Below are 26,009 nucleotides of genomic sequence, written 5' to 3' on the forward strand. Positions count from 1 at the left end.
CCGTGCCAGTTTAGCATCTCTAGTCTCACTCTAGTTTAATGTAGCCAGAATCTGTTTTAGTTCTTAAGCCAGGATTAATCTTCATCCACCCCATCTTGTAAATGGATGAAATGGTAAGTAATATTGCAGACTGTTAGTGTTTCCTTGGTGTGTGTTGGAAATGAATTAAGCTTGCTGTTGGCTCCATTTAGTGCTACTTAATGTAATAGCCATTATCCAACATGGTCAATTTAGGCTGGGTTAAACAAAGAAAACAGTAAGGTGTATTTCAAGGCAATCTCTACCTGTAGAGTGGGAAACTATTAAAAACAGCTAAAAATAGGTCTTATTTGTAGTGCCAGAAATGAATGGCTTGGGACTACTAAAAATGTGGCTTGCAATGCTGTAAGCGCATGCACCATCTCCCTTCTCCCCCTCACAGGCAATTTACAGTCTCCCTTTTGTCATTTGATTATTGTTATGTTGGCTTTGGCAGAAACACAGTTGAAGCTAACCAGGATTGTACTCAAAACAATGGTTTGAATCGGGCTTGCAAACTATGGTTCTTAGAGCAGTCTTTGTTATCTGTAGCTATGTTTATGCCAAAGCTGGTGTAATGCTAAACCATGGTTAAAGCAAACCATGGGAGGGGGAGTTCCTGGTGGCACCTTTGTGGACTATGATTTGAAGATGACCCTATTTTGTTTGTTCTGGGCCAGGACTCTTCCTTTCCTAAATTATTTTGGTCTAGTCCTTTCTTGGGTAAAGCCTCCTAGCTCTTTTTTTTTGGTTAAGTTTTAATTTATAACATGTAGAACTTGAAAGTGGGTCCTTTTCATATTGAAACTGACAACGTGGTCCAAACAACCGTGATTCTGGTTGTTTGCTGATTATGTGAGTAATTTTATGTGAGAAAGCCTCCTCCTTCCAGTCAATAACTGCCGTCACTGAGACAACAAAGGCTTAGATCAGGCTTCCTCAACCTCGGCCCTCCAGATGTCTTGAGACTACAATTTCCATCATCCCCGACCACTGGTCCTGCTAGCTAGGAATCATGGGAGTTGTAGGCCAAAAACATCTGGAGGGCTGAGGTTGAGGAAGCCTGGCTTAGCTCAAGAAGGCTTAGATTCTGCTCCATCACCTGCTAAATGTTGTAACTAAGAACTAGTGTCTGAACCTGTTTTTTCAGTCTCAGCCCAACCCAACCCCCCATATGTGTGTGTACATCTATATGTGTATCTCCTATTTTTCAATGTGAAATTACAAATTAGTAAACATAAACTCAAAGCTAATCACACATGAGTCTGTTGAAGAAAACAAGATAATGGTTTATACCCAATCATTGTATAGGCAGAAGGAAGTTTGCACAACCAGGTTTTTGCCCCCCCAAGCCCCCCCCAAGGGGTGGGGGTTCCTGAACAGCATAGGCTATGCTCCATGAAACGGCAGTGCAGTGTGGAAATTGCCTGAAATTGGGCAGAAGAGCCCTGCATAAAACTGCATCAGGCAGGCATTACAGGCTTGACTACTGTAATTTGCTCTAAGCGGGGCTGCCCTTAAAGCTGTCCCAGAAACTCCAGCGGGTGCAGAATGCTGCAGCGAGGCTCCTCACAGGGTCTCTGCCATGGGAGCATATTCACCCAGTGCTTTTCCAGCTGCATTGGCTCCCAGTGGAGTAAAGGGTCAGATTTAAGGTGCTGGTTTTGACCTTTATAGCCCTTCACGGCCTAGGACCCTCGTACCTACGGGACCGCCTCTCCTGGTATGCCCCACGGAGGACCTTAAGGTCCATATATAGCAACACCCTAGTGGTCCTGGGCCCTAAGGAAGTTAGATTAGCCTCAACCAGAGGCAGGGCCTTTTCAACACTGGCCCCGGCCTGGTGGAACGCTCTGCCTCATGAGACCAGGGCCCTGCGGGATCTGATTTCTTTTCGCAGGGCCTGTAAGACAGAGCTGTTCCACCTGGCCCTTTGGCTTGGAATCAGTTTGATTCCCTCCCCCTCTTTTTCCTTTCTCCTCCTATGAAGAGATTGCACCCTAATGTTTTAATGTTGTACCTTAATCTTTTAAATTGTATTTTAATCAACTTGTTTTTATTATTGGTGGTTAGCTGCCCTGAGCCCGGTCTTGGCTGGGGAGGACGGGGTATAAATAAAAAATTATTATTATTATTATTATTATTATTATTATTATTATTATTATTATCACAGGGAAGAGGTGATGGGAAAGACTGCCTACACAAACTGCCTTCTGCATGTGCAAACTCTGGGGAGAGGCCTCAGTCAAAAGGGCTGACTGCCATTTCACATAGAAATGACATACGGTGTGAGCTTCAAATGTATGCTTTGAGCATCCATTGATTATCTGGAATGTTTGGGGCAACAGGAATGCTATTTCCATAGAGATGCCTTGGACCTTCATGGGTACTTGGGATTGTAGTGGACTAGGATCACTGTCTGAAGCAATTTGACAACTGATAGCTTGATGATTTAGGAAATATAGGAAGCCGAAATATGCCAGGTCAGCATGTTCATTTGTTTGATTCATAAAATTTTTACACTGCTTGGTTGTTAAAAAAACAAGAACAAAGCTGAAAGCAGTTTTTTTTTAAAAAAAATATTTATTAAGATTTTCAAATTTAATACAATAAAAAACGAATCAAAAAGGAAAAAGCAAAAAAGATTAAAAACACATAAAGTTCACGATACCTATTTTCCAATAACATATTTCCCTGACCTCCTCATACCTCCCTTTCTTGTATTCCAGTTCAAATTGTTAATTCAGCAAATCCTTATCCATATTTTTTAACCTATTTCTATACTTAGTTTAACATATTATTATTTTACTTTTTCTCTTTCATCTATTTCCTCAATTTATTTTTGCTAACCTTATTTTCATTTAATTTAGTTCATTTTAAAAAACCAATTTTACCTTATCCAAACTTAAACATCAATACTTATACATCAATACACATTCTTAAAACATTCTTTCTAAAGTCGACCCAAATTCCCTTCCACGAATTTCCCAATTTTCATACACATTACAAAAACAAAATAATAACAGAACACATTATAATTATGTACCCTTTGGATTCCCAAACCCCACCCCCCCTTTCCCGGTTTCAGTCCCCAACAAATGTCCATCAGTCTTAATCTAGTATTAGCCTGGAGATCTCACATCCGAGGCTCTTAATTCTCTCTCAATTCCTCTCTGCCGGTTTTTTTGATAGTCCTTAAAATTGAACACCAAATCTCGGAGAAGCTCTGGCCCTACGGGATCCATGTTTCTTCCAACCAGTCCTCCATACTTAAAAGTGGAGCCCAAATCTTGTTTCTTACTCCTTTCAAGTCCAAATGTCCCCAAGGCTCCAACTTCCACCTTAAGCAAATTTATAATCCTTAGGTCTTCAGATCTCCACATAAGGAGATCTCTCCTTTTTTCAATCTCCAATTCAGGCCAGATTTTCCACATCAAGTTCTTATTTTCCTTCATTACCATCATGTCAGGCCTCAAGTCCTCCTTCATCATCTGCAAAATTACAGCTCCTCCTTCCTTTTCTTCAGGGACAACATATGTCTCCTTATCCAAATTCTCAAAGTTGTCAAGTTTCTCTTTTTGTTCAGTTGAATGAACTTCCTGATTCAAATCCTTATCAAATTCAATAATATTGTTTACAGTTGAGTCCAGAGTTGTAACATTTATAGCCAAAACATCAATTTGGCCTTGTAGCTTTCCCAAGAGAACAAAGACTCTGTCCAATTCAGCCTGGATTTTCCCTCCTCCAGCCATTCTTGTAATGTCCCAAAACCCCCTCTAGAGGGATTTTGGTTTCTTAATATTCATTCCAGTTCAAATCCAAAAATCCAGTTAGTTTGTATCAGTTCTTCCTTGTTTTCAACAAATTGTAACAAAATTGTAACAGATATAACCAGCAGAAGCAGCAGAAACAAAGTTCTCTTTTACCGTCTTGACAGCTAATTTGACAGCTGTCAAACTCTTTAGTACCTCATCAACAGGCTCTCTCGCGGAACACTCCCGGGTCCGGGAGGGTGGCACTTCAGCTCCCAAAATTAGTTCTTTATCCTCCAGCAAGATTTCTTATACTGCCAAACCGTGAAATTAAAGTCTTTTACCAAAGAAGGAAAAAGAGGTTCTCTCGACCTTAGTTAGCAGGTCCTTGCTTTAACTTGTTTACAAGACGGGGAGGCAGACTTCCTTTTTACACCTTCCCCGATCGTGCCTAATTCTTAAAAAACTTTTCTTTACAATTCCAATTTCCGTAGTACTCACGGGTTGTTACTTTTAGAATCCAATTGTTCACAAGAAGTCAGCGCTCTCCAACCATGGCAATGCGGCTTCACTCCGCAGGAGAAGCAGTCGACACTCAGCACCGCGCCGCCCACCCCGTCCCCCGTTCCGAAGCCTTTAAAAAGGCTCCTTCGCAGGTCGGGGGGGGCGCAAATGGTGCCCGCCGAGTCACCAGGTTCACAGGCTTCACCGCCTGTGATTTTTGAGGGTCCCTGCGTCGCCGCAGCGGCAAGACCCGATCCTGCGGAGCTGATTCCCTCCGGAGCTCAGAGGGAATCCGCCATTAGTCGATGGCGCTAACCCAGAAGTCCCCAAAGCTGAAAGCAGTTTACCAAAAAATGAAACAGTAAAAATCCAGAATTTATTTTAGCCAAATACGTTATGTAGCCAAATACTGTGTTGGTTGCCTTTAGCAATTAAGCAGACATTTGCTTGGCCTCTGTGTGAAGCAGGATGCTGAACTAGAGAGATCCTTGGATTGATCCCTCAGGGTTGGTCTTTAATTTTGGGACATTGCATTTCAAAGGATTTACTTCAACAATGGTGGATGTTGTCTAACAGTGTTGGATGAAAACATGGTTAAGTTAAACACCAGTACCCCATAGTTATTTCATTAAAAACTGGCAATGTAAAATGTGAGCATAATGTTCCAAATTTCCAAGGTGTGCAAGCCACAGTAATAATTAACTTGGCTTCATCATTCCTGATTCTGACCACGGCTGACGGGTGATCACCATCCAGCAATTAAATGTTCTACTTAACCATGTTTAATAAGAGTATGATGAATATGTTGCGAATAATGACACCAAAATGGCTTTCTTCCATGCCACTGGTGGCCTCATTTGTAGTTGATTTTAATTTAAAACAGTGTTGAAATTGAATAATTCCAAATTTATGTGTAGCTTGTAGATTTCTGCACTGTCTACATCTGAGTAAGACTGAATAGCAAGTCTGTCTCGAACTTGGTGCAATATCAGTCTTGCAGCTGGTCCACTCAAATGTGATTTATACATTTTTCAACTTTGACATTTCTAATATCTACAACCTGCTTTTTCTTTAGTGTACAAGTAATACTTGATCTGATTAGAACACATTTTAAATTTACACCTATTGGCTAGGATGTCTCATCTGAAACATAAATTTGTTAGTTGACCTGAAGTTCATTGAGCAGAATGTGTAAATAATGCATAATCTTGTGTGTGTTTTTCCTTCTGCATCTCTTTCCTTGGGTTTTAATGTTAGCCTGAGACAGAGAGGGGAAAGGGTCCTTTAGGACTGTTCATGTTTGTTTGTATCCCATTTCTTGAGAAGAAAATTAGCAGGAATATTTCCAGGTAAAGGATCAATTAGCTCTTTTACAGGAGAGCTCAGTAGAGAGAGAGAGAGAGAGAGAGAGAGAGAGAGAGAGAGAGAGTGAGTGAGAGTTTAACTACCTATTTGCTCTAACACTAGCATGAATTTAAACAGTAGGACTAGCTGTTTATAAACAAGATAGCAATAAACTGTTGGGCTATGTCTGTGAGTTGCCATCTTTGCTTTCCACCAGCCACTGAGTCAACCTGCATCTCCTTTGGAAGATGGTCCTGGAACTGCGAGGGGCTAGAAGAGACTGCCATACACAGCCCCAAGAGAAAGACATCCTTTTCCTCTTCCTCTTCCTCTTCTTCATTGAATTTATATACTGCCCTATATACGGGGGTCTCAGTGTGGTTCACAGAATAAAATCAAAATATAAAACCACAAAATACCTAATAAAAATAAAAACAACAACCCAATAGCCCCCCCTCAAAAAAACCCACATTTTAAAAGGGCATAGGATAAACACGATTTTAACAATGAGTCCGTCAGTGACTGTGGAGGCCAATTCTGGATCCACACATCCTTCCACAGTGGGGACATTGGTTCCCGGGCGGGAGTTGATCACGGTGTGGATTTGCCAAACTGTGCCTTCCTCTTAGCACGTTTCTCCCTTGCGTTCTGAGTTTGAGTGTCTTCAAAGTCCATGACACCTTGGGTAAAGGCTGTTCTCCAACTGGAGCACTCACAGGCCTGTGTTTCCCAGTTGTCGGTGTTTATACTTCATTTTTTTAGATTTGCCTTGAGACAGTCTTTAAACCACTTTCGTTGACCACCAGCATTACGCTTTCCATTTTTAAATTCGGAATACGATAATCAGGCATCTGCACAACATGACCAGTCCAACAAAGTTGATGTTGAAGAATCATTGATCACAAAATACATAATCAACATAAAAACAACAACCCAATAACAACCACCCTCCGCAAAAAAACCCCACATTTTAAAAGGGCATAGGATGTAAATCAGATCAACCAAAGACCTGGTTAAAAAGGAATGTTTTTGTCAGGCACCTAAAGGTGTATAATGAAGGCGCCAGGCAAACTTCTCTGAGGAGAGCATTCCACAGACAGGGAGCCACTGCAGAGAAGGCCCCGTTCTTGTGTTGCCACCTTCTCGACCTCTCACGGAGGAGGCATGCGAAGGAGGGCCTCAGAAGATGATCTCAGGGTTCGGGTAGGTTCATATGGAAAGAGGCAGTCCTTGAGGTACTGCGGTCCTGAGCCGTTTAAGGCTTTATAGGTCAAAACCTATATATATGAAGTGTGTGAGAGAGAATGTGAATGAATGGTAGATAGAAGCTTTGTGTGGATTTTCATTGTAAAGCTCTTGAGAGTTAGTGTGACAGGGCTTGTGGAATGTTGGACTGCAGAAACCTACTTCCTTATCCCTGCTTGCCCACTAAACTCACTGGGTGACTTTGAGCCAGAATATCTCGGCCTAACAAAGTGGCTGTGAGAAGAAATTTGAGCGATTACGGGGAAGAGCCATATACATTGACTTGTGCCCTATCAAAGAATTGTGGGATATAAACATAATGAGCTCCTTTGGGAGTCGATCTTGACTCAAAAAGCGGAATATACATATAAGTCAATATAATTGCTAGTGTTATTGGCTCCTAGTTAATTGCCTTGAATCCTGGATAGTGATGGTGAGGGGCTTGTGCAGTACATAATAGTTACTCATCTAGATGCTGAGTATTGCAGGGAGGGAGCATTTGTGAAATCATCAGAGCATCATCAAAATGTAAATTCAAAATGGGGTTTGGCTTGGAAAGCCTTTCCTGCTTGTTTGCTGGCTGGGAATAGGGAATTACTAAGTTGACGACGTCCCCCAGTGACTCTTATCGTTCCTGAAGTTACTTTTTTATGTGTTTGCAATTATGCTTTTTGCCAGCCAGTGACATTTGTCTTGCTTTATCCAAGTACTTTGATACGTTGAGACAAGAGAAACCATAGTTCTGATGGCTGATTCATTACACATCAGCAGAACTATCAGGAGGAGTCTTTGTCACCAGAAAGTTGAAAAGGAGCTGGCAGCTTCATGAAGCCCCATCAAAATATCTGCATGCTGTTGTAATTTACTTGGAATGCATTTTTGCAGAAACAGATGCCATGACATGGATCTTTTTATTAAGGGATATGTATTCTTTTACATACAGTATATATATTTTGAAAAGCCTTGCTGAAAAACCAAAATCTTGGGTTTTTGAACCAAACCCCCACCAGCACCGTTATGGGAATCCCCAGATCCTTTATTCCTTTATTGTAGGTTGCTTTGAGGGCCCTGGGGGCCAAAAAATGGCCTGTGTGTTACATAAAATGCTCAGCAGGTGCCCTCTATCATTTACTGGCTGTGACTCCAATAAACACTTGTCAGGATTGCTTAAGAAGATGTGTGGGGATGAGTGATTATTGTTTATATTGGCTGCTGGGTACACAGGCTTATTCTGGGAGCCCTTCCTACTTTGTTATTCTTAGAAACTAATTAACTTTATTAGAACAACAAAAAAGATACCTTAATCATCAACAGGTGATTTACTCATTGATGCTTTATTATTATTTTAAAAAAATTAACCGTTACAATGGAACAATAAAATTCAACTTTTGAACAATGCTAGGTAAGGTTTCTAAAGAGGTGGATGCTTCACTGAACAATTCTTATCTTTGTCATTTATCCTGAAGCACCAAAGTCAGCATACAGGTGAACAGTTTACTGCTGCTGTTTTTCTTTTCTTTGTTGGAGTTATTGAATCATTCTTATTATAATTGGTTTGTATTCTATTATATTTGTTTTATATTTTTATTGATGTAAACCACTCTGGAGCTTATTGATCAAGGGTAGTATACAAAACTAATAAACAAAATCTAAAGCAGAAAATTTTGTCCCCTTTTGGAGAAGCCTATGCTCCCGTTGCTCGGTCCCTGCTCCTGCCAACCTAGCAGTTCGAAAGCACGTCAAAGTGCAAGTAGATAAATAAGTACCGCTCTGGCGGGAAGGTAAACGGCGTTTCCGTGCACTGCTCTGGTTCGCCAGAAGCGGCTTTGTCATGCTGGCCACATGACCCGGAAGCTGTACGCCAGCTCCTTCGGCCAATAAAGCGAGATGAGCACCGCAATCCCAGAGTTGGTCACGTTGGACCTAATGGTCAGGGGTCCCTTTACCTTTATAGTTACAGCAAGTGGCCAACAGAAGAAGCTTTCCGTGCTCATTGACTTTCCCTCAGCTGCTTCAGGGCTGAGGGGCAAGCTTCCTTCACTTGTGCCCTTGGACACCATGCCGCAATGAAATAGTTGAGCTACCACCTAAACAATGGCATGATTGACTTTATGGGATCCATATATGACCAGTCAATGGCCAGTGTGCCAGTCCTCTTTGTCCTCCTGCATATTAACGTGCCATTTCCAAACTTAAATCACAATCTCCATGTGCTTCCCATTCCCATTTTGCTGTCAAAAGAGGCACAAAAGAATCTACGAAATAATTACTTCAAGTGATGCTTCAGGCGTGGCGTGAGATTTCCACCTTCCTTTCCTCCCAAACCTACGAATGTTATGGTGCAGCTGGCTGTGTCCATAATGACTCCATAAATTAGAAGAGCGGCAGCATCTGGTCCTTGGGCCTGCGCCTATCAAGACTGTCACAACAGACCACATAGATAACGTGTCTGGTGGTGGTGAAAGCCAGTGGCTTACGGCCAGCAAGACACACTTCCTTGTTACAGAGATTTCTATTGCCAGTTACCCAGTGAAGGATGCAAGGTGTAGGGCAATTGTCTCTTTGTCTGACACCTTTTCTCAGTATTGAATCTAATCTGAGAATGTGTGAAGCATAGACAACCCTTGGCTATGCTGTGGCAGAAGATAAATGGTTTGAAGTTCAGAGCATCAGAAACACGGAAGGTTGGGAGAGCTTATTCTGTGGTTGTCATTTGAGATAAAGTTGCAACCGTTGGTTATACCACAGAACCTTGGATCTTCGATTTAAACAGGTTGTTGTTGTTGCCATACACCTAACTCAGGAGGCAATGAAAGAGTGCACCTTTGGCGGATAAGTCAAATCGTTGGAGAGTTACAGCGCCTGCTGCGGCTGTAGAGATATATCATAGGAGATACGTGTTTTATTGCAGGTGGGGCAGATGAAGGTGTCTAGTTTTGCTGATACAGTTACACCATGGCATTTCTTCTCTTTGCGCTCCTCCCTGCGGTCATTCATCCTCTGGTCACTGTTGTGGATACGCAACCTGACTGTCTCCAGGCACTATGATCGACTGCATGGGATACCCATCTGGCAGAGTTAGTGTTGCCAGCCTTCATGTTATGTTTGCAGACTTCATAACATAGAGTTGGTCTGCCAACAGGCCTAGTGCTTGAAGCCAACTCCTCATAGAGCACATCCATGGGGATCCTGCCATCTTCCATCTTAATCTTCAAGAGTCTGCATTCAGTATATCCAAAGCGCCATAATCTTGGTTGCTCTTTGCTGTTATGAAATTTATTTTTAAAAATGTAATGAAGTCTTAATGATCCCCATAGATGGGTCCAAGAGCTTATGCGCCTGCCCTGGGGCACTTGAGTGCTTCCATTCTAATTTCAGTAGCTTGTGCTGTAGGGGAAGTGCTTTGCATGGTCCCTCCAGCTTTATAAAGCACACTTTATGGTGGGGGTGGGGTGTAATCTGCTTGAATTGAAGGAGGGATAGGAGACCTAGAGCAGCTTAGTGACCTCCAGATGTTTGAGACTACAGTTCCCATCAACCCCAACCAGCATGGGCAAAAATTAGGGATGAGGAGAGACATAGTCCAAAATATCCAGAGGGTACCAGGTTAGGGAAGGTTAACGTAGAGCAGCCTTCATTTATTTGTTTGTTTTAATGAAATTTTATTAAACAACAAACATAGGCCCAAATAGAAAGATAAATAAAGTAATATGAATTCAGCATAAGGAGCTTTTGATGACAAAGTCAAAAGAAAAAGAAAAAATCAGGAGTAAGTGTGATGCGTACAACTATAAAATTACACATGGGGTATAAGAATGCACTGATCCTTCTGATTTCATCTCTGCCTGAGGGTTATTTCTTAAATATATGACAGTGCAGTCACATGGGTGGTGAATCCCTTCAAAATATGATTTTATTTGGTGACATTTGTAAACAGGTAAGGCTTCTTTCTTTTTTTATACTTCGTTCATTCTACAGAGTCATTGCAGTTGAAGGATAAGCTCCGGACAGAAAGAAGCACTCAAGGAGGGCATAGAACGCACCTGGTGAAGGTGTGGTCTGGGGAGAGTCCTGAGGGCCAGATAGAAAGGCCTGGCTGGACATCCCCCACCCCTACTCTAACATGATCTTACATGCTATATGTCTTGGCAGTTGGATTTGTTGGAATAGAACTTGAGCAAGACTGGGTATTGTGGATTTTGAGGTCTCATTCTCCATTTGATCAAGAATAATGGAAAGAAAGTGCCTACAGTTCCAAGAAACACACTTTATGTGCCCCTTCCACAACAGAAGACTGTTGCTTTTCCTTGGAGATCCCTGATGAATAAGTTGTGTGGGTTTGCATAGGAAACATTGGGGAATCTACAAGAGCATTAGCTATAATTTATTATGCCAGGTTTTCTATAGTTGCAAGGAAATGACTATAGAGTCTACAGACACAGCATGGAGTTCGTATTTGGAGAAATCTGTTGCTGTTGTGGTTAAATGGTTTAAGAAGACTCATCTCCTTGAAAAATGAGATCCATGGTGACAGTGTGTATCTAGGTTTTCCCAAGCTAGTAGAGAAATCCCCAAAGCACAGATACTTTTCTCAGCCTCTGAAATTCTGTCTCCCTTGAGGGACTTCGGGCAAGCGCTCAGCCCTTACACCTTCTGGTTAGTCTGAAGTGCCTTCAGTATTTATATTTGTTATATCTGGAAGTGCTACTGTGACAGGTAGCAATGTGTTCCTGGGATTTTTGTGGGCCTGGAGACTTTGGTTTCTGCTGCCAGTTGAGTTCTAAAATACTGAAAATACAAAAGTGAAGATCTAGTCATCTACTCCTTATCCAGCCTGGTGCATTTCCCCCCAGCTATGAACCTAGTGTCATTTTAACATAGGAATAAGAGTTTTCCAACCATTCCAAGTCTTCTTACCCTCTTCCTGTTCTGCATATAACAAATTTGATCTTCCCCACATTTATGTTTATTCATAGCCAAACAAAAATTGCAAAACTGTTTTGCTATCCTTTGGGGGAGATGTTTATTTTCAGTTGAGTTTCTGAAAATCCTGGTAGGAAGGTTAGTGTTGGTGGCTGCAACTGGAATATTGAATCTCAAATTGCTAGGAACGTTGGTTCAGAAGGCTACTGACAATGAATGACCAGAGGTCACAAGCCATTAGCGAAGAAAGGTTACCTCTGAATCAGGGGATAAGGCAGACATGTTAGCCCTATTCAGACAAATTTGTACTTGTGTGGGTATGTATTCGTGTGCAATATATATATAATTTGACTCCACCCAGACGGGAGTAGGCAGTTGATGAAAAATGAAGGCTGGTCTTTGTCATGCTTAGAGTTAGACCCATTGACATCAAGGGGACTAAGTCTGGATCCAACCCAATATTGGCATCTATTTTTTCCTGCATTTAGCAGTTAATTTAATATCCTTCTCTTGTTTGGTAAATAGCAGTTCTGAGCATCTTCCATTTCATGCAGCCTAGCTTACTTGCACTGTTTTCAAAATAATGCAGCGGTACTAGCAGAAAGCTGTGTGAGAGCCAAAGGGCACATTCTTAAAAGCAGCTGCATGATGGGGCTCCAAAGTGGAAATGAGCAGTGATGTTAGGGTAAGGAGAAGATTAACAACCCCACGCCATTTCCCTTATCAAAATTTCACCCTTTCCCCAGGTGCTGTTGCCCCACTGGGTCCCATTCAGATTTCCCTGTTTCTAAGTAAAAGTGGAAAAGATTGAGAAACTGGGTCACAGATTGCCTGCAAAATGTGTCATTTTGGTCCCTAGAGATTGGAACAAGGGCTGCAGTTCCCATTTCAACTGCTTGCATGTGCTAGACCTACTTTTGAGTTGGGCTTGGTGTGGTTTGATGTTCTCAAATACACCTGGCAGCCAAGCATCCTTTGTTTCTTGTGTTCTGCAAAGTCACTGCTCATTCTTCCTTTCTTTGTTTTGGCACATACACAAGCCTCTTATATTAGCTCACATGTTAGTGTATGAATCCTGCATACTTTTGCGTGTGACCAGGGTGGGTGTAAAACAGGATTTTGTAACGTAAACAAGGAAGTGGATTGCAGGAAATATTGAGCCTGTTATTAAACACTGCTTCTTTCTGTGTGTTGAGCGCCTTCTACAATCGTCTTGCGTTGATCTCAGTTTGCTGTATGGTTTGTAAGCCGTCTCTGGCTTATGCCTCTCCTCTCAACTCAGGGGTGATTGATGTCTTGCTGTTGCTGCCTCTGTGCAACTGATCCGTGGAGAGAAGAAATAGAGCGACTGCGTCTCCGTGAGAATCTCTCTTAACATTCCAGGAAGGGGGGGGCAGACGGACGCAGCATTAATTGGGTGTTTATTGTAAAGCCATCTTGCAGACCTTTCTGCCCCAAGGTGTGTTTTGTTTGCTATGTACACCTTCGCATAGCCTGACTCTTACGGACAAAAATTGCTCTCGTGTCTCATTTTGATCGCTTTGTGTAGCGCATCAGTCAGGCATGTACCGCGTAATTCCGCAGCACCCATGTCCGCTCCAAAGAAACGAGGCTAGCTTTGTTCGGTGTGGCTCATCAGGGAGCATTTGGGGTCAAGCTTGCTAACTAGAGCGCAGAGCTTGCAGAGGCTTAATGACTGCGTTAGGGTGTTCAAGCAGCCCTTCATGTCTCTTTCTGGCTCTTTTCTTCTCCTCCTAGTTTACACACTTGCCTTTTGATTTTCTGCGGGGCAGGCGCCACGTAGGAAAATGGAACCAGCAACCAGCGTGGGCTGTCGCTTAACTAGCTCCCTTTTGTCGCAGAGAGGCGTTAATGGTGCGCTCTGAGACATCCTAATGACAGGGAACCACAAAGCGGCTGCAAGTAATGCAGCAATATGTGATGTGTCTTGGGACGCACAACCGAACGTGGAGGAGCCTAGGAGCTCCTGTTGATGGCACCTTTGCTGTGCAGTGTGGCCACGCTCAAGTCTAGGAGCTTAAGTGGGAAGGGGGGAAATGATTTGAGAAACACTGTTGCATTTTGGTTTAGTGAAGCTGGCCCAAAAGATAGTCATGCCTGAGGCAGGAAATTTCTGAATGGCACAACCCACTAGAAGTTCACTTGCGCAAGCCTTTGCAGAGTCTCCCATTCAGCTGTCTTAATGGCACCCTCCTGTGGTGCAGTGGGTCAGTGCATCTGGGTGTTGGTGGTTCAAGCCCACTGAGGACGGCTGTGGGTGCAGAATTCCTGCATTGCAGTGGGTTGGTCTAGATGACCCTCGGGGTCCCTTCCGACTCCAGAATTCTATGGTTCTACTCAAATGTCACTGCTCAGGCACCCACCTCACCTTGCCTGTCAGGGCTGCTTCTGAGCAGGCAGAACAGGTACTTTGTGTGTTGAATCTATCCTGCATTGTCCATTGACAAGTTTGTTTGGATTCCAGGCAGTGGGAAGACAAATGGCAGCAGTGGCAGCTGCTCCTTTCCCTCTCCCCATCCATGGGCACAGTGGCTCTTTTGTTCCAGGCTTGGAATTATACAGCCCTCTGGGCTGGCCCATTAACCCAGTTTCCCTCCCTGATGAGGTGAATTGCTTTCTATGAAATGAGGTCCCTATACAGACAGCCTCTGTAGCAATTAAGAGCTTTTAAGCCCTGCGATTGATGACCTGTGCTCTGAATAAATCCTCTTCACTCCAGATTCACCTACCATCAATCTATCCCTGGGCTGGGTCTCAGCCTGGCCTTTTGCTTTATCTCACCAAATACGAGCTTCTCTGAATGTGACAATTAAAACAATTACTAAATTGAGACATTCATGCTCCCTCTCCCATCTTACGGTTTTCACTGAAGAAGGCCACCCTTCTAGTGAGACGGACCACCTTTTGTGTCCTTGGCCTTTTTATATTTACTTTGTAGATGTAATGCTAGTTTGATTTATTTTGCAGTTCAGAGATGCTGCGAGCAGCATTTAAAATAGCAAACAACTTACTTAAAAGAATATCTATTAAGGCGTATAACTTATGTCTTAAAAATGACCCGACAACCTGCAGCCTGCATTGTAATAGCAAGACTTGGCATTTATATAGTTAAAGGGTTTAAAATTCTTAATGATTTTTATATTGATGTGATCCTCAACAGCCCTGTGAGATGGACACATCTGGAGTTGAGAGACAGAGAGAGAGAGAGAGGTTTCCCCAAAGGCAAGCTTGGATTCTTAACCACTTGAATTCACTGTATCTTAGAACAAGTGGGCAACTTCTTTTTCCCTGTGGGGGTAATTGTCAGGCGCTGCATGCCAGCGGTACAAGGGGCAGGGGCAGGAAATTGGTGAGGTCACCCCCCCACCCCTCTTCCTACCCAGGAGGATCAGATTGTTCTTGCCAGAGGTCTGAACTTCTCATTTGCAGAGTTTTAAAATTGGGCTGAGGGCCACAGGGCTTTTCCCCAATTCCTTTGGGTTCAGGAGGCCCTAATAGATGGGAGAATTTTAGATTTTCTTGCACAGAGTTCTGTTCATTGTATTTGTCTTGTTTTTCTTGAAAGTGGTTGTCATAACATGTTAGAGCTGCTTGGGGTGTGTGGAGGGAGGAGTAGAAAGGGAGATACTTGCAGACCACAATTCTAGCTCTTTTTTCTTCTACCTTACATCGTGTGTAGAGTTCTATTACTTCTGCAACTCTGTGCCTTCCTTTTAACAAATTATTGTACTGAGAGAAAATAAAAATCAGCTGTGTTGTGTGCTCCATCTGAGTTGTTCCTTATGTTTATATCCCCCGCCCTCTTTTCCATTATGGAACCCAAGGTGGTGTACATGTGGTCTCCAACCAGGCACGAGACATAGCCAGGACTCTTCAGCAAGAGGGAGGCCTCATGTGCCTGGGGTGCATTTGCACAATTTTATTTTCTCGAGGCAAAAAAATTCTATTCCTCAACACATTTCTTCTCTGTTGAATGTTACCTTTAGGTCTGCATTTTTGATCCAGCGCAATTTCTTTCTCTTTCACCAGGGTTGGGTACTGAAGGTATCTATCGGGTGAGTGGAAACAAGTCTGAGATGGAAAGTTTACAGCGGCAGTTTGATCAAGGTAAGTCTCGTCCATTTTCTCTTATGTGGGATAGAGCAAAGCATCTTAGAACTATGCACATGTGTATTTCTGGATCTCTGCACAACAGTGGAAGAAAGGCAAGTCTCTGTGTTGATTCTCCTAGTCATATAAGTGCTGGTTACAAATCTAAAATGTTAAGTGGTGTGCCCTCATTGAAGATCACAACGGTATCTGAGTTTGTGTGCACTCAATATGCAGTTGCTAGATGTTCTAGATGTCTCACTAGTCCCAAGTCCTAACCAGCACCCTATGAACACAGATAAATGTACCTCTGCTGTACTACAGTAGTTGACATAATTCCCTTGGTAAATACCTAGGGCCACCCTCTTTCCCTAATTAATTAATTGATCTGATACTTGTAACAAATCTCAGAAATGTGGGCACCTCCGTGGCAGCACTTTGCAAGGTGTAACCATTAAATTTGCTCCTTGTAGATCATAATCTGGACCTTGCAGAGAAGGACTTCACTGTGAATGCCGTAGCTGGAGCCATGAAGAGCTTTTTCTCAGAACTGCCTGACCCTTTGGTACCTTACAACATGCAGAATGAACTGGTGGAGGCCCACAGTGAGTATACAACAGTTGGTGATGAAAAGCCTTGTTTTTCCCGGATTAGAGAGCCTTTTAATCTTCCTCCACATTTCTCACTTAGCGTCAGATTTGGCATTCTTTCTGTTTGGGAACCCATATTCATAACTGCTGACTCATGTGCGCAGCTTTTAATTCCATATTTCTCCATCTTATTTCACTTCTGTGATGTTGCCAACATCATGGGTGCTTATGGCAATTATGTTAGGAAATGGTTCTGAAGACTCTTGCTGTCCTATTAATCCATCCTTTTTGCTCACCAGTCTTCTATTCTTTAGACTGTGATATAATATGGGGTGCACTTGTTGATAAAATATTGGCAATCCTTAATAGGCTACCACCTTAGGGGGGATCACAGATGATGGGGGGGGGCGGAGAAAGACTCAGGGTCTACATTTTAAGAAAGTAGGCTGATGGAGTTGCAGAATTTCCTTTTGAGTTCTGTACCTCCCAGTGCAGTGAGTACAAAATCCTTGGAGAACCACTCTTGACTGCTGCACTCGGATGCCATCAGTGAGTGTGCTATTTAAAAACTAATTTCTCCTTCATGTTCCTATTTCAAAATCAGGTGTAATGCTGTGGTTCTTTCTGAGTTGCATGCACAAATTATGCTGGGGAGTGGGATAGTGGATCGGCTTTAAACTTGACCCCAAAAAAATTTTCTCCCAAAGAACTGTAGTTCACTGTTTCTGACAGGGCTATTTAAAACATTTCCTTTTAAAATAATGCTTTCTCCCTAAGGGGATTTAGTGAATGGATGTGAGCCTTGCCATGGCGACATCTAGAGCGAGAAAATAACATAGCATGGAGAAGAGTTCCATTGTGTGTGTGAATGCCTGAAGCAGCACCTTCTGGATTTCTTGCCTTTTTTTTACCAGTCTTAAGAAGAAATGGTTGTCGCTTGGTTTTTGTCATGTATCTGTTTACACAAGGGGTGGCCCTCCAGATGTGTTGGGACGCCGACTCCCATCAGACCCTGCAGCCAGCATGGCCAGTGGTCAGGGACAATGGGAGTTGTATTGCAACAACATCTGGAAAGACACAGGTTTCACATCCCTGGTTTGCACTGATTTAAAACCTGAGGTGTGGTTGCTGTATCTTAGACACTGCATGAAGGGCTTCAGAGCAGAAAGGCAACAACTCTGAAATGTGGAGCTAATCCACTTAATAAATTCTCCTGTGTGTGCCCCTTTGAGATGAATGGGATATTTCAAAAAATTGACCCCACCCCAAAAATAGCCTGCCTGACGAATGTCTTTTCAAGACCATTTGACACATTTTGATAACATGATAAAATGAGCTTGCTGGGGCATTTGGTAGCCTGCTTTGAACATGCTTGGGAATAGCAGGATGTACGTTATTTAAACCTTTTAGCACATATATAAGCATTTGCTAATATTGTTAAGGTCAGCAATGCTGAACTGCCCTGGCACAGTCCTGTTGCACAGTCTACAGCAGAGGAGATGCCATGGTCAAAATATTTTTGGAAAGTGAGGTGGGGTGGGGGGAAGGAGGTTAAAGCAAGATGGCTTCTAATACTGCATGGGGCTGCCCCAAAGATGAGAGCGTAGCTGTTAAAAGAGAGGAGTGGGTCTGAATGACTGCTGGGTGACATTTTACTTCAGGCCTTTGGATGCAATTAGTTTAGGGGGCAGTAACTATTAATTGGTTGCACAGAGTCCCATGTGGTAGCACTTGTGGAGGAGAAATTGAGATACTTGTTCACTTAAAACACGGCCTTTTACACCTAGTGAGAAATGCGAAACTTCTCCCCATTGTATGGATTGAGGTTGCAGATGTGTCACAGGTCTCTACTGGATGTGTTCATTGGTGTAAATAGTGGCCTATAACTGTATTTTGCTATAAAAATATGAATAAGTTTCCATGACATGGATGCCTTCTGACTGGATGATTCCGCGTGACAAAAACAGATATATCTACCCTATTTGGTTCTGTTTTAGAGCATGCTCGGTTAATTAACGACACACTTTGAAGCAAATTGGCTCAGCTATTAAGTGTCCAACCCAGAGTGGTTTTCACAGTAGAACCATCAAATACAGTAATTAAAAAAGCAGGAATAAACAAGCAGTTTAACAAATACAGTTAAAACCCACATGATACAAAATGAGCAAAAAGTGTGCAAAATTCAGCAATTGATCAAAGCAAGCCACAGCACCAGATTAGTAAACCAATAATACGTATGTGCATTCTAGAGATGTTTCCCTCATTTGAATTTAACACAAGCAAAGGCTGGGCAATTCCTCATGGCTTCTCACTCCAGAGATTTCTCTTGTGAAATCAGGTTTTACACAGAGCTACTCTTCTGATTTTTTTAAAAAAAGATGGAGCAGAAAAAGCCACAAGACCAAAGAGTCACATTTGAGTCACAGAAATACTTTGAAAAGCAACTTCTGCAGAACTCAGTTTGGTGCAAATCTAAGACACTGCCTTGGGTCTGAAATGTTTCTTCTATCCATTTCAGACGTGTTCAGAGTTTGAGAAGGACTTTGTACTGAGCTTGCTTTAGTCTGTCGAAGTAGTGTGAGGTTTGGGGCCCTTTGCTTTAGAAATAATTCCGAGGATTTCTGAGAGATGGTGTTTGCCCCTTTCTTATTGTGTCATTGTGACGTGTATAAAAGTAATAATCTTCTCTTTTCAAGTAAATTGCCCAGCTGTTAGATTTACCCCTGTGATGCTTGCATACCATAAGAGAACCAAGGCCTTTGTAGGAAAGTTTGCTACCTGCGTATGAAATTGACATAGTTATGATTCCGCATTGGAAACCTGGAAACCAAACAGGAAGCAGAGATTTTCTTACCAGTATTTGGATCTTGAAGGAAAACACATTAAAAAAGATTGACCTGTCAAACTGTTTAATGTTAAAAGAGTCTCTCTTTAGAATAGGAATGAGTAATAGCCCTGTGGGCCTTGGCTAATACCTTGATTATCTCATCTTTCATTTCTTTCTTTTAAAAAAAGATGTATGTTTCTACCTTTGTGGTTTAATAGAGCTGGTTATAAACTGAGGCATGGAAAAGGAACCTCAGCGTCATTGTATTTTAACTCCCCCAAATATGAATAACTTGGTTCAAACTTAATATGAAGATAACAATTGCAAATGGAGACTGTTGCAGAAGAAATGCAACTTGGCATAACTGAATGTGGTCTGGTCATGGTAAAATAAAAAGAAATCATTTTAATGACCTGCAAATCAGCTGTGATCCTCTACCATGAAACCCTCTGTGCTCTTTGGGTTTGATGGAGACAAAGGACTGTTGAGTTCCGTTGGTGGTGGCGATGGTGGTTGGGCTTGTGGGATTTGTGTTCCTGCATTTACTCCTTACACATCAGTTGCAGGCTTTTGGAGTTTGCGCTTGGATAGTTGGAGATCATGAATGCCTGTTTGCACCTTGTAAAATGGTGAATTCTGGTCTGTTTCCCCTTTAAACAGAGATCAATGACAGAGAGCAGAAGTTGCATGCACTTAAAGAGGTGCTGAAGAAATTTCCCAAGGAGAACTATGAGGTCTTCAAATACGTTATCTCTCACTTGAGCAAGTATGTTCAACTCATGTTTTTTCTGTCCCTCTGAGATGCAAGGGGAAGGGGGGGGGGCAGATCTCACCTTAGTTTTAGCTGTTGGTTTCTTAACAAGCTCTGGAGCTGTGTAAAGCTAACGTTGGGTCATTTCACAGCCACAATGGGGCAGTGGAGCCTGCCTGAAGTGAATCTGTTCCCTGACGTTTCTCCCAATTAAGCAAGCCTCCATTTATCAGGGGTCTCATTAAGTTTGGTAAATCCTGCTCCTCCAGAAATTGGCAGCCGTGCTCTGGCAGAGGCTGTATTAGGCCTGCTGTCTCCCCAGTTTCATTAGCCATGGCCAGGGGGCATTTGCTGCTTTTCAGAGGTCATATTCACAAGGCTGCGCTCTTAAGAGTCCCAGTTAATGAGCCCAAATCACCACCAGCCCTTTGGTTCGGTTCTCACAGCCACTGATACAGATCGTCATGGCCCTATAACACTTGAAGGTGCGTTCTTGGCAGCGCTCTTGACAGCTCGCTAGTTCGGGGGAAACAAGATGACTAAAGGATTTTGAGGTTTTCCGCTCTTCTTGTATAGCTTTGAGTGTATCTTTGGAGTCCTGTTTTAATCTGAGTGTGTTTCAGTTCTGGAGTGATTTTGTAGTCAGCCCTGTTCTACTCTTAAAAGAATGGAGGCAAAATAATCTCATTGCCATTTTTTTAAACAGCTCTGACTGGCATGAGTAAAAAGCGATTAATGTTTAGGACCCTCTTAGTTTGCCAGCTGCAGTAAATCTAACTGTCACCTTCAACCAACGCTGTCTCATCTCTCCCCCTGCATTGCTCCAATAACTCTCCCTCCTGTTCCTGGTCACTACCAGCACCACAATCCTTGTCGCTATGTTTCCTTACCTTCCTACCTATGTGCGGTAATATAAGAGCATAACTGAGATACCAGCCGGGCAGGCAGTTGTCCTGTAGCAGCAGGCTGGGTCAAGAGTTAGCCTGCCCCACAATTAGCCCCTGATGTGTGCAGCTGCTGCCTAGACCCTTCTGTCCCTGCTTCAGGAAGCGTAGAGTGTACCTTCCGCTTTGCCCAGTAGCCCACAGCTCCCCTGTGGTTTTGAGCAGGCCTTGCTAACCTTGTGCGTTGGTGTCTCCCGTGTCTTTGCAGAGTAAGCCACAACAACAAAACCAACCTGATGACGAGCGAAAACCTCTCCATCTGCTTCTGGCCTACCCTGATGAGGCCCGACTTCAGCACCATGGATGCTCTCACTGCTACTCGTATTTATCAGACAATCATAGAACTCTTCATCCATCAATGCCCTTTCTTTTTCTACAATCGGCCCATCATTGAGCCTCCCGGGGCCATGCCCAGCTCTCCCTCTGCCATTCCTGCCAGCACGCCTTTCCTGTCCTCCACACCTGTGATGGCCCAGCCATCCCCTCCACAGACTCCTCCTCCCCCCTCACCGCAGTCTCCCCTCCAGCCCCTTCTCGCCCCACAGCTTCAGGCTGAGCAGCACACACTGTGAACCCTGGGCACAAGAGGACATCGAGGTCTCCTCCTGTTCTTCCACGCGGAACAGAGACTGGAAACTCAACCCCGTCATCTGTCGCCCTCCCCCCGTCCCCCTCCCCTGCCACTTGGTTGCAAACTTCAGCTGGGCAAACTTCAGGGGCGAGCTGGAGTATTGGACACACGTGACGCCTTGGTTCTGCCTCAGTGCCTGGCACGGAAGGGCCTGCTGCGTCAAGGATGACGTCGGACATTCCTTTGAGCAGGAGGGGTCTGGACCTCTCTTTGAATGCTGGATCCGATCAGTTCCAACCGGAGCAAACCTGTAGAACTCACGCGAACACTGCCGCGATCAGCTGGGGGTGGGGTGGCTTTGGACGAGTGTTTGGGGATTTCTCCTGTACACAGACAGCGAAGACCTGCTTCAGCCTGGCGAGATGTGGAGCCCCTACCCCCAAACACATTCCACGATCTGCAACCAAGGGCCTGTTCTGCACCGCTGGGCACCTCCTCACCTGTTTTGGGGAGACCACCGTTTCACCTTAGACCAACTCTCACCATCCCAGCATAGCTGCTCAGAAGGTCTGGACCAACACATCTGCAAAGAGAGGCTTTTTATGTTTTGGCAAAGGTGGAATGTAAATTTCTCCTGACTTTTAAGTGTTGGCCAATCGTAAAGGGGGAAGGAACGAACCTTGAAAACAAACAAATGGCGAGGAACATTAGAAGAAAACACCGCCACCATCCGCTGGTTGGGTTGTTTTTAATCTGGCAAAGTAGTAGTTTGGGACAATGGCTCCTTTTTACTTGAGCAGAGAATTTGTGTGTGGCAGAGGCTCCCTGGCAGGGTGTGTGTGGGGGGGTGAGGGCAGTCCAGGTTTAGTCTGGCTGGTTCTGCTATCTTTATTTGACAAATCATTAACATATCTCTCACACTACAAACACACCCACACTTTCCGCCTCACGCAAAATATTGGTGTTTGCACTTAATTGAAGGGAGAGTGTGAGGCAAGGGCATGTGTGTGCGTGTGCGTGTGTCTTTTGCAAACACAAACGATGATTTGCTGTCTGACTTGGGATTTAATTCCTCTAGAACACTATGTTGACAGAAACACTGTTGTTAATCTTCGTGCGCGAGTGTATGTGGGCCGTATGGGGTTGGGAGCCAGTGGTGCGGCTATAGAACAGTGGCTTTTTTAAAAAACAAAGGTTGCTGGTGGAAACATTTTAAAGGATAAAAGCTGATGCAGGAATGAAGTGGAGGGAAATGCAAGTGAATTTCACCCCCCCTCTCCAAACCCAGAGTCAGAGGAGGCAGGCTAACAGAAGAAAGCCCCACACTGCGGTCTCCTGGAGTGGCTGGTCCGGGTTCGGTTCACTAATTTCTGTGGTTTGCTGCCATTATAAAGGTGGCTTGAGGAGTGGCCATGCCATGGGATGGTAGGATAAATCTGACGGCAGGTTCTTGAGACCTTCAGGTGCAACCTTAAACCACTAGAATTAGCTGCCTTTCCAGCATCCCTGAAAATGGCCACGAGTCCCTATCGCCATGCCTGAAGCCTGGACCTTCGTTGTAGACCTGTCAAGGAGCTGCTTCTGCCCCCGTCCCCTCCCTGCCTCTCTCCATGCGGTGTGTGTGTGTGTCTCTCTCTGCCCTGGCTCTGCTGTTTGGTGCATCCTGTCTCCGTGCACGGCCCCTTGTCCTTTTCCCACACCTGGAGCCACGGTATGCTCATATCAGCCCTCAAACCTGTGGTCTTTTCCTAGCCGGGGTGCATGTTGGGCATGCAGTGCCCCCCGGCTTTGCTACTGTGTGACCTCGGCTTCTTTCCTTGCATCGTTGGGGGGGGGGGCGTTGTGCAGGGAAGAGGCAAGAAGTGAAACCACTAGGGATAACCAATCAATATTTCCTGTGCAGGCTCCATTGAGAAGAATGGTGGCTGTACATCAGCAGTGCCTGGTAAACTGTCCTGTAGAGTGAGTGTGTTTGTGTGTGTGTGCGTGTGTGCATTTGTGGGGTGGGGGAGATGGAGGAATCTACTTAGTAACAGGGCAGTTTTAACTGGAGTTTCCACGGTACCCCTGGGAGGTCACAAGGGAGCAATCCCCTACGCCACCCTTTCTGTCTCTTCGCACTTTAAAGCAGAACCTGTGGTTTATTGCTAGTTTTAGCATTTCAAGGATGTTTGTGTTGATTTCAGTAGGATGGGGAGAGAAACCCCAGTTCTCCCCCAAAAAATTTTAAAAACCACAACCTTCCACCTTTATTCCCCCCTCTTTCCGGCACCCAGGGCCCAATCTTCAGCAAACTCTCTCCCTCCTATAAATAAGCTGAATTATGTACTCCTTATTTTAGAACCACATTTAAAATTTGTATCTATGTCAGGATTGTGTGCTTGAAAGCATCCCTTGCCAACATTCCTTAAAAGTTTTTTTTAAAAAAATATTCTCATGCGTTAATGAAGCTTTTGTGTAAATAACAAACTCTTTTTGGTTTGTTTAGACTGTTAAAAGGAAATCAGACTATTTTGCCATCCTTTATGCATGCATAACCCTAAAGGGCTGGGGAAGATCCCCTCCAACCTTCCACCTTGCTTCCGCCATGTTTTGCTGTGGTCTCGGGCTGGGTGAGCGTTGACTCGTTGCAACTAATAATGTAGGCTTTCTGCCTGGGACAGGTTGGTGATTCCTGCTGCATATGCAGTGTGTTTTCCTGTGCCTTCTCTTAGGGTCTAATGCCAAACACCTCTGTCTGAAGGACCTCTAATGAACAGCTGTTTAGATTCAGGGTGCTCTTCCTTGCTATCTCGATCAATGAAGGGTGGCTTAACCCGCCTCAAACCCCATCAGTTTGCTGTACCTTGAAACTTCCGATACAGCCTCATTATCGCTTGTTGCTGCAGGATGATAACCCACATGCTGCTGTTTTGTGAGGACAGCAGCACACACAGAATTGAAGCGGACGGGGCTGGCACAAAGGGTTTCAGTGTGCTGGTTGGCGCTCTACTGTTGTTGATCTGGCCTCGTGATTTCACCCTCAGTTGCTGCTCTCAAAAGGGGAAAGGTGGACAGTAAGAGGAGTTGTGCTTTTCCCCGATCCTGCCCCTTCCTCAGAATGCGTCGTGTAGAAGGGAGAAAATGCCCGTCGTTCTTTTCGGGCAGTGGTGGCTTCCATAGGATTTACCATTCCACAATCCACGAGGTCGTCTTAAAAGTCTGCTGGAGAAGCGAGGTTGGTGGTGCAGCCCGCTGGAAGGCATGTAGACTGCAGAACCAAGAGCCAATTTTTAAAAAGTCCAGGCGGCCCCTGCAGTGCTTCACCTGTTGCCATTTCTCCTTTTGAGATAAGTGATATCTAGTTCCTACTCAAACTACCTGTGTAAGTCTCTTTGGTTACAAGGGACGGGTTTGGGGTTTGCTTTTTTGACTGGTAACTTGCTAAAAGACTTGAGATCCTACCCCCGACACCCCTATTTTGCCTAAGCTGTGCCATTCCTTTGCACGCACTCGTGCCCCACTTTGGTGTCCAGCATCATGCCACGCCTACGCAAATATTCCCAGCTTTTCCTGCAGTTGAGACTACATGCGTGCTTGGGCTGTCATACGGGCAGAGAGGAGCAGTCGCGAAAGGATTGGGAGTCCGTAGGGGCGCTTTCAGTCACAGTCTTGGTAGATCCAGCTTTCTCGTGACAGCATTCTGCCCAAGGCTGCAAAATATGGTCCCATGCCTCTTGAAGCCCTCTTCGTTCTTCCCAAGCCTGTCGCTCTCTGGATTGCAACCTCTGTGCCAATTGGCCAGGCTGGCTGGGGGCTGATGGGAGCTGCTGCTCAAAACCCCCCAGAGGGCGCTGGCCGGGGAAGGTTGCTCTGAACTGTTCACCTGCCCTAATGGGAGGGTTTTCGTGGAAACTCGCCGGGATCTGCTTTGGAAGGCCACACTATTGGTGCCAAAGGTTACCCCGGTGTACCCCCTCTTGGAGAGGATTGCTGGGCTTTGCTGTTCTGTGATTATTTTAAGCGGGAGACAAGCGGCAAACATTTTGCGCCACTCGCCCTTCATTTCAAAACACACACAAACACTAAATCCAGCTGCTCCTGTGGTTGAAATGACAAACATTTCAAGGCTGCCAAGGCTCTGCTATCGGCTAACTTACATGTGCATTTTTAATTTTTACGTTCGCTAAAGGAACCCCACCGGGGAATTCTTTTTTGTTCTTAATCGCTTGTCCGGATCTTTCCTCCGTAACTTTTGTGACTCAGCAGCCGACGTTCTAAGCCTGACTTCGCGTTTTTGTACACCTGGTCTTGGTTTCTCCTCCTCGGTTTCTGAGGGATATGCTTTGGTCTGCAGACAAAACAGTGACCCCCAGCAACCCACAACATCTGTCTCTGTCTAAAACTCTGAATAGTCTTTTGTAGAGGTCCAGGGAAGGAGAGGAGCACTG

At 44.2% G+C, this 26,009-nt stretch overlaps 1 protein-coding gene across 1 annotated transcript in view; it reads left to right on the plus strand.

Annotated features, from left to right (window-relative positions):
• Positions 1 to 22,930, plus strand: part of ARHGAP35 (Rho GTPase activating protein 35) — an 82,974-nt gene extending 60,044 nt beyond the window's left edge. Inside the window, exons 4-7 of the mRNA XM_053401873.1 lie at positions 15,837 to 15,914; positions 16,370 to 16,501; positions 19,974 to 20,079; positions 21,217 to 22,930. Coding sequence (XP_053257848.1) covers positions 15,837 to 15,914; positions 16,370 to 16,501; positions 19,974 to 20,079; positions 21,217 to 21,580 — 680 coding nt within the window. The 3' untranslated portion in view covers positions 21,581 to 22,930. The remainder of the gene's footprint in view (positions 1 to 15,836; positions 15,915 to 16,369; positions 16,502 to 19,973; positions 20,080 to 21,216) is intronic.
• The last annotated feature ends 3,079 nt before the right edge of the window (positions 22,931 to 26,009 follow it).

The sequence above is a fragment of the Podarcis raffonei genome, chromosome 8, assembly GCF_027172205.1.
Source record: "Podarcis raffonei isolate rPodRaf1 chromosome 8, rPodRaf1.pri, whole genome shotgun sequence".
In the NCBI taxonomy this organism is placed as follows: domain Eukaryota; kingdom Metazoa; phylum Chordata; class Lepidosauria; order Squamata; family Lacertidae; genus Podarcis; species Podarcis raffonei.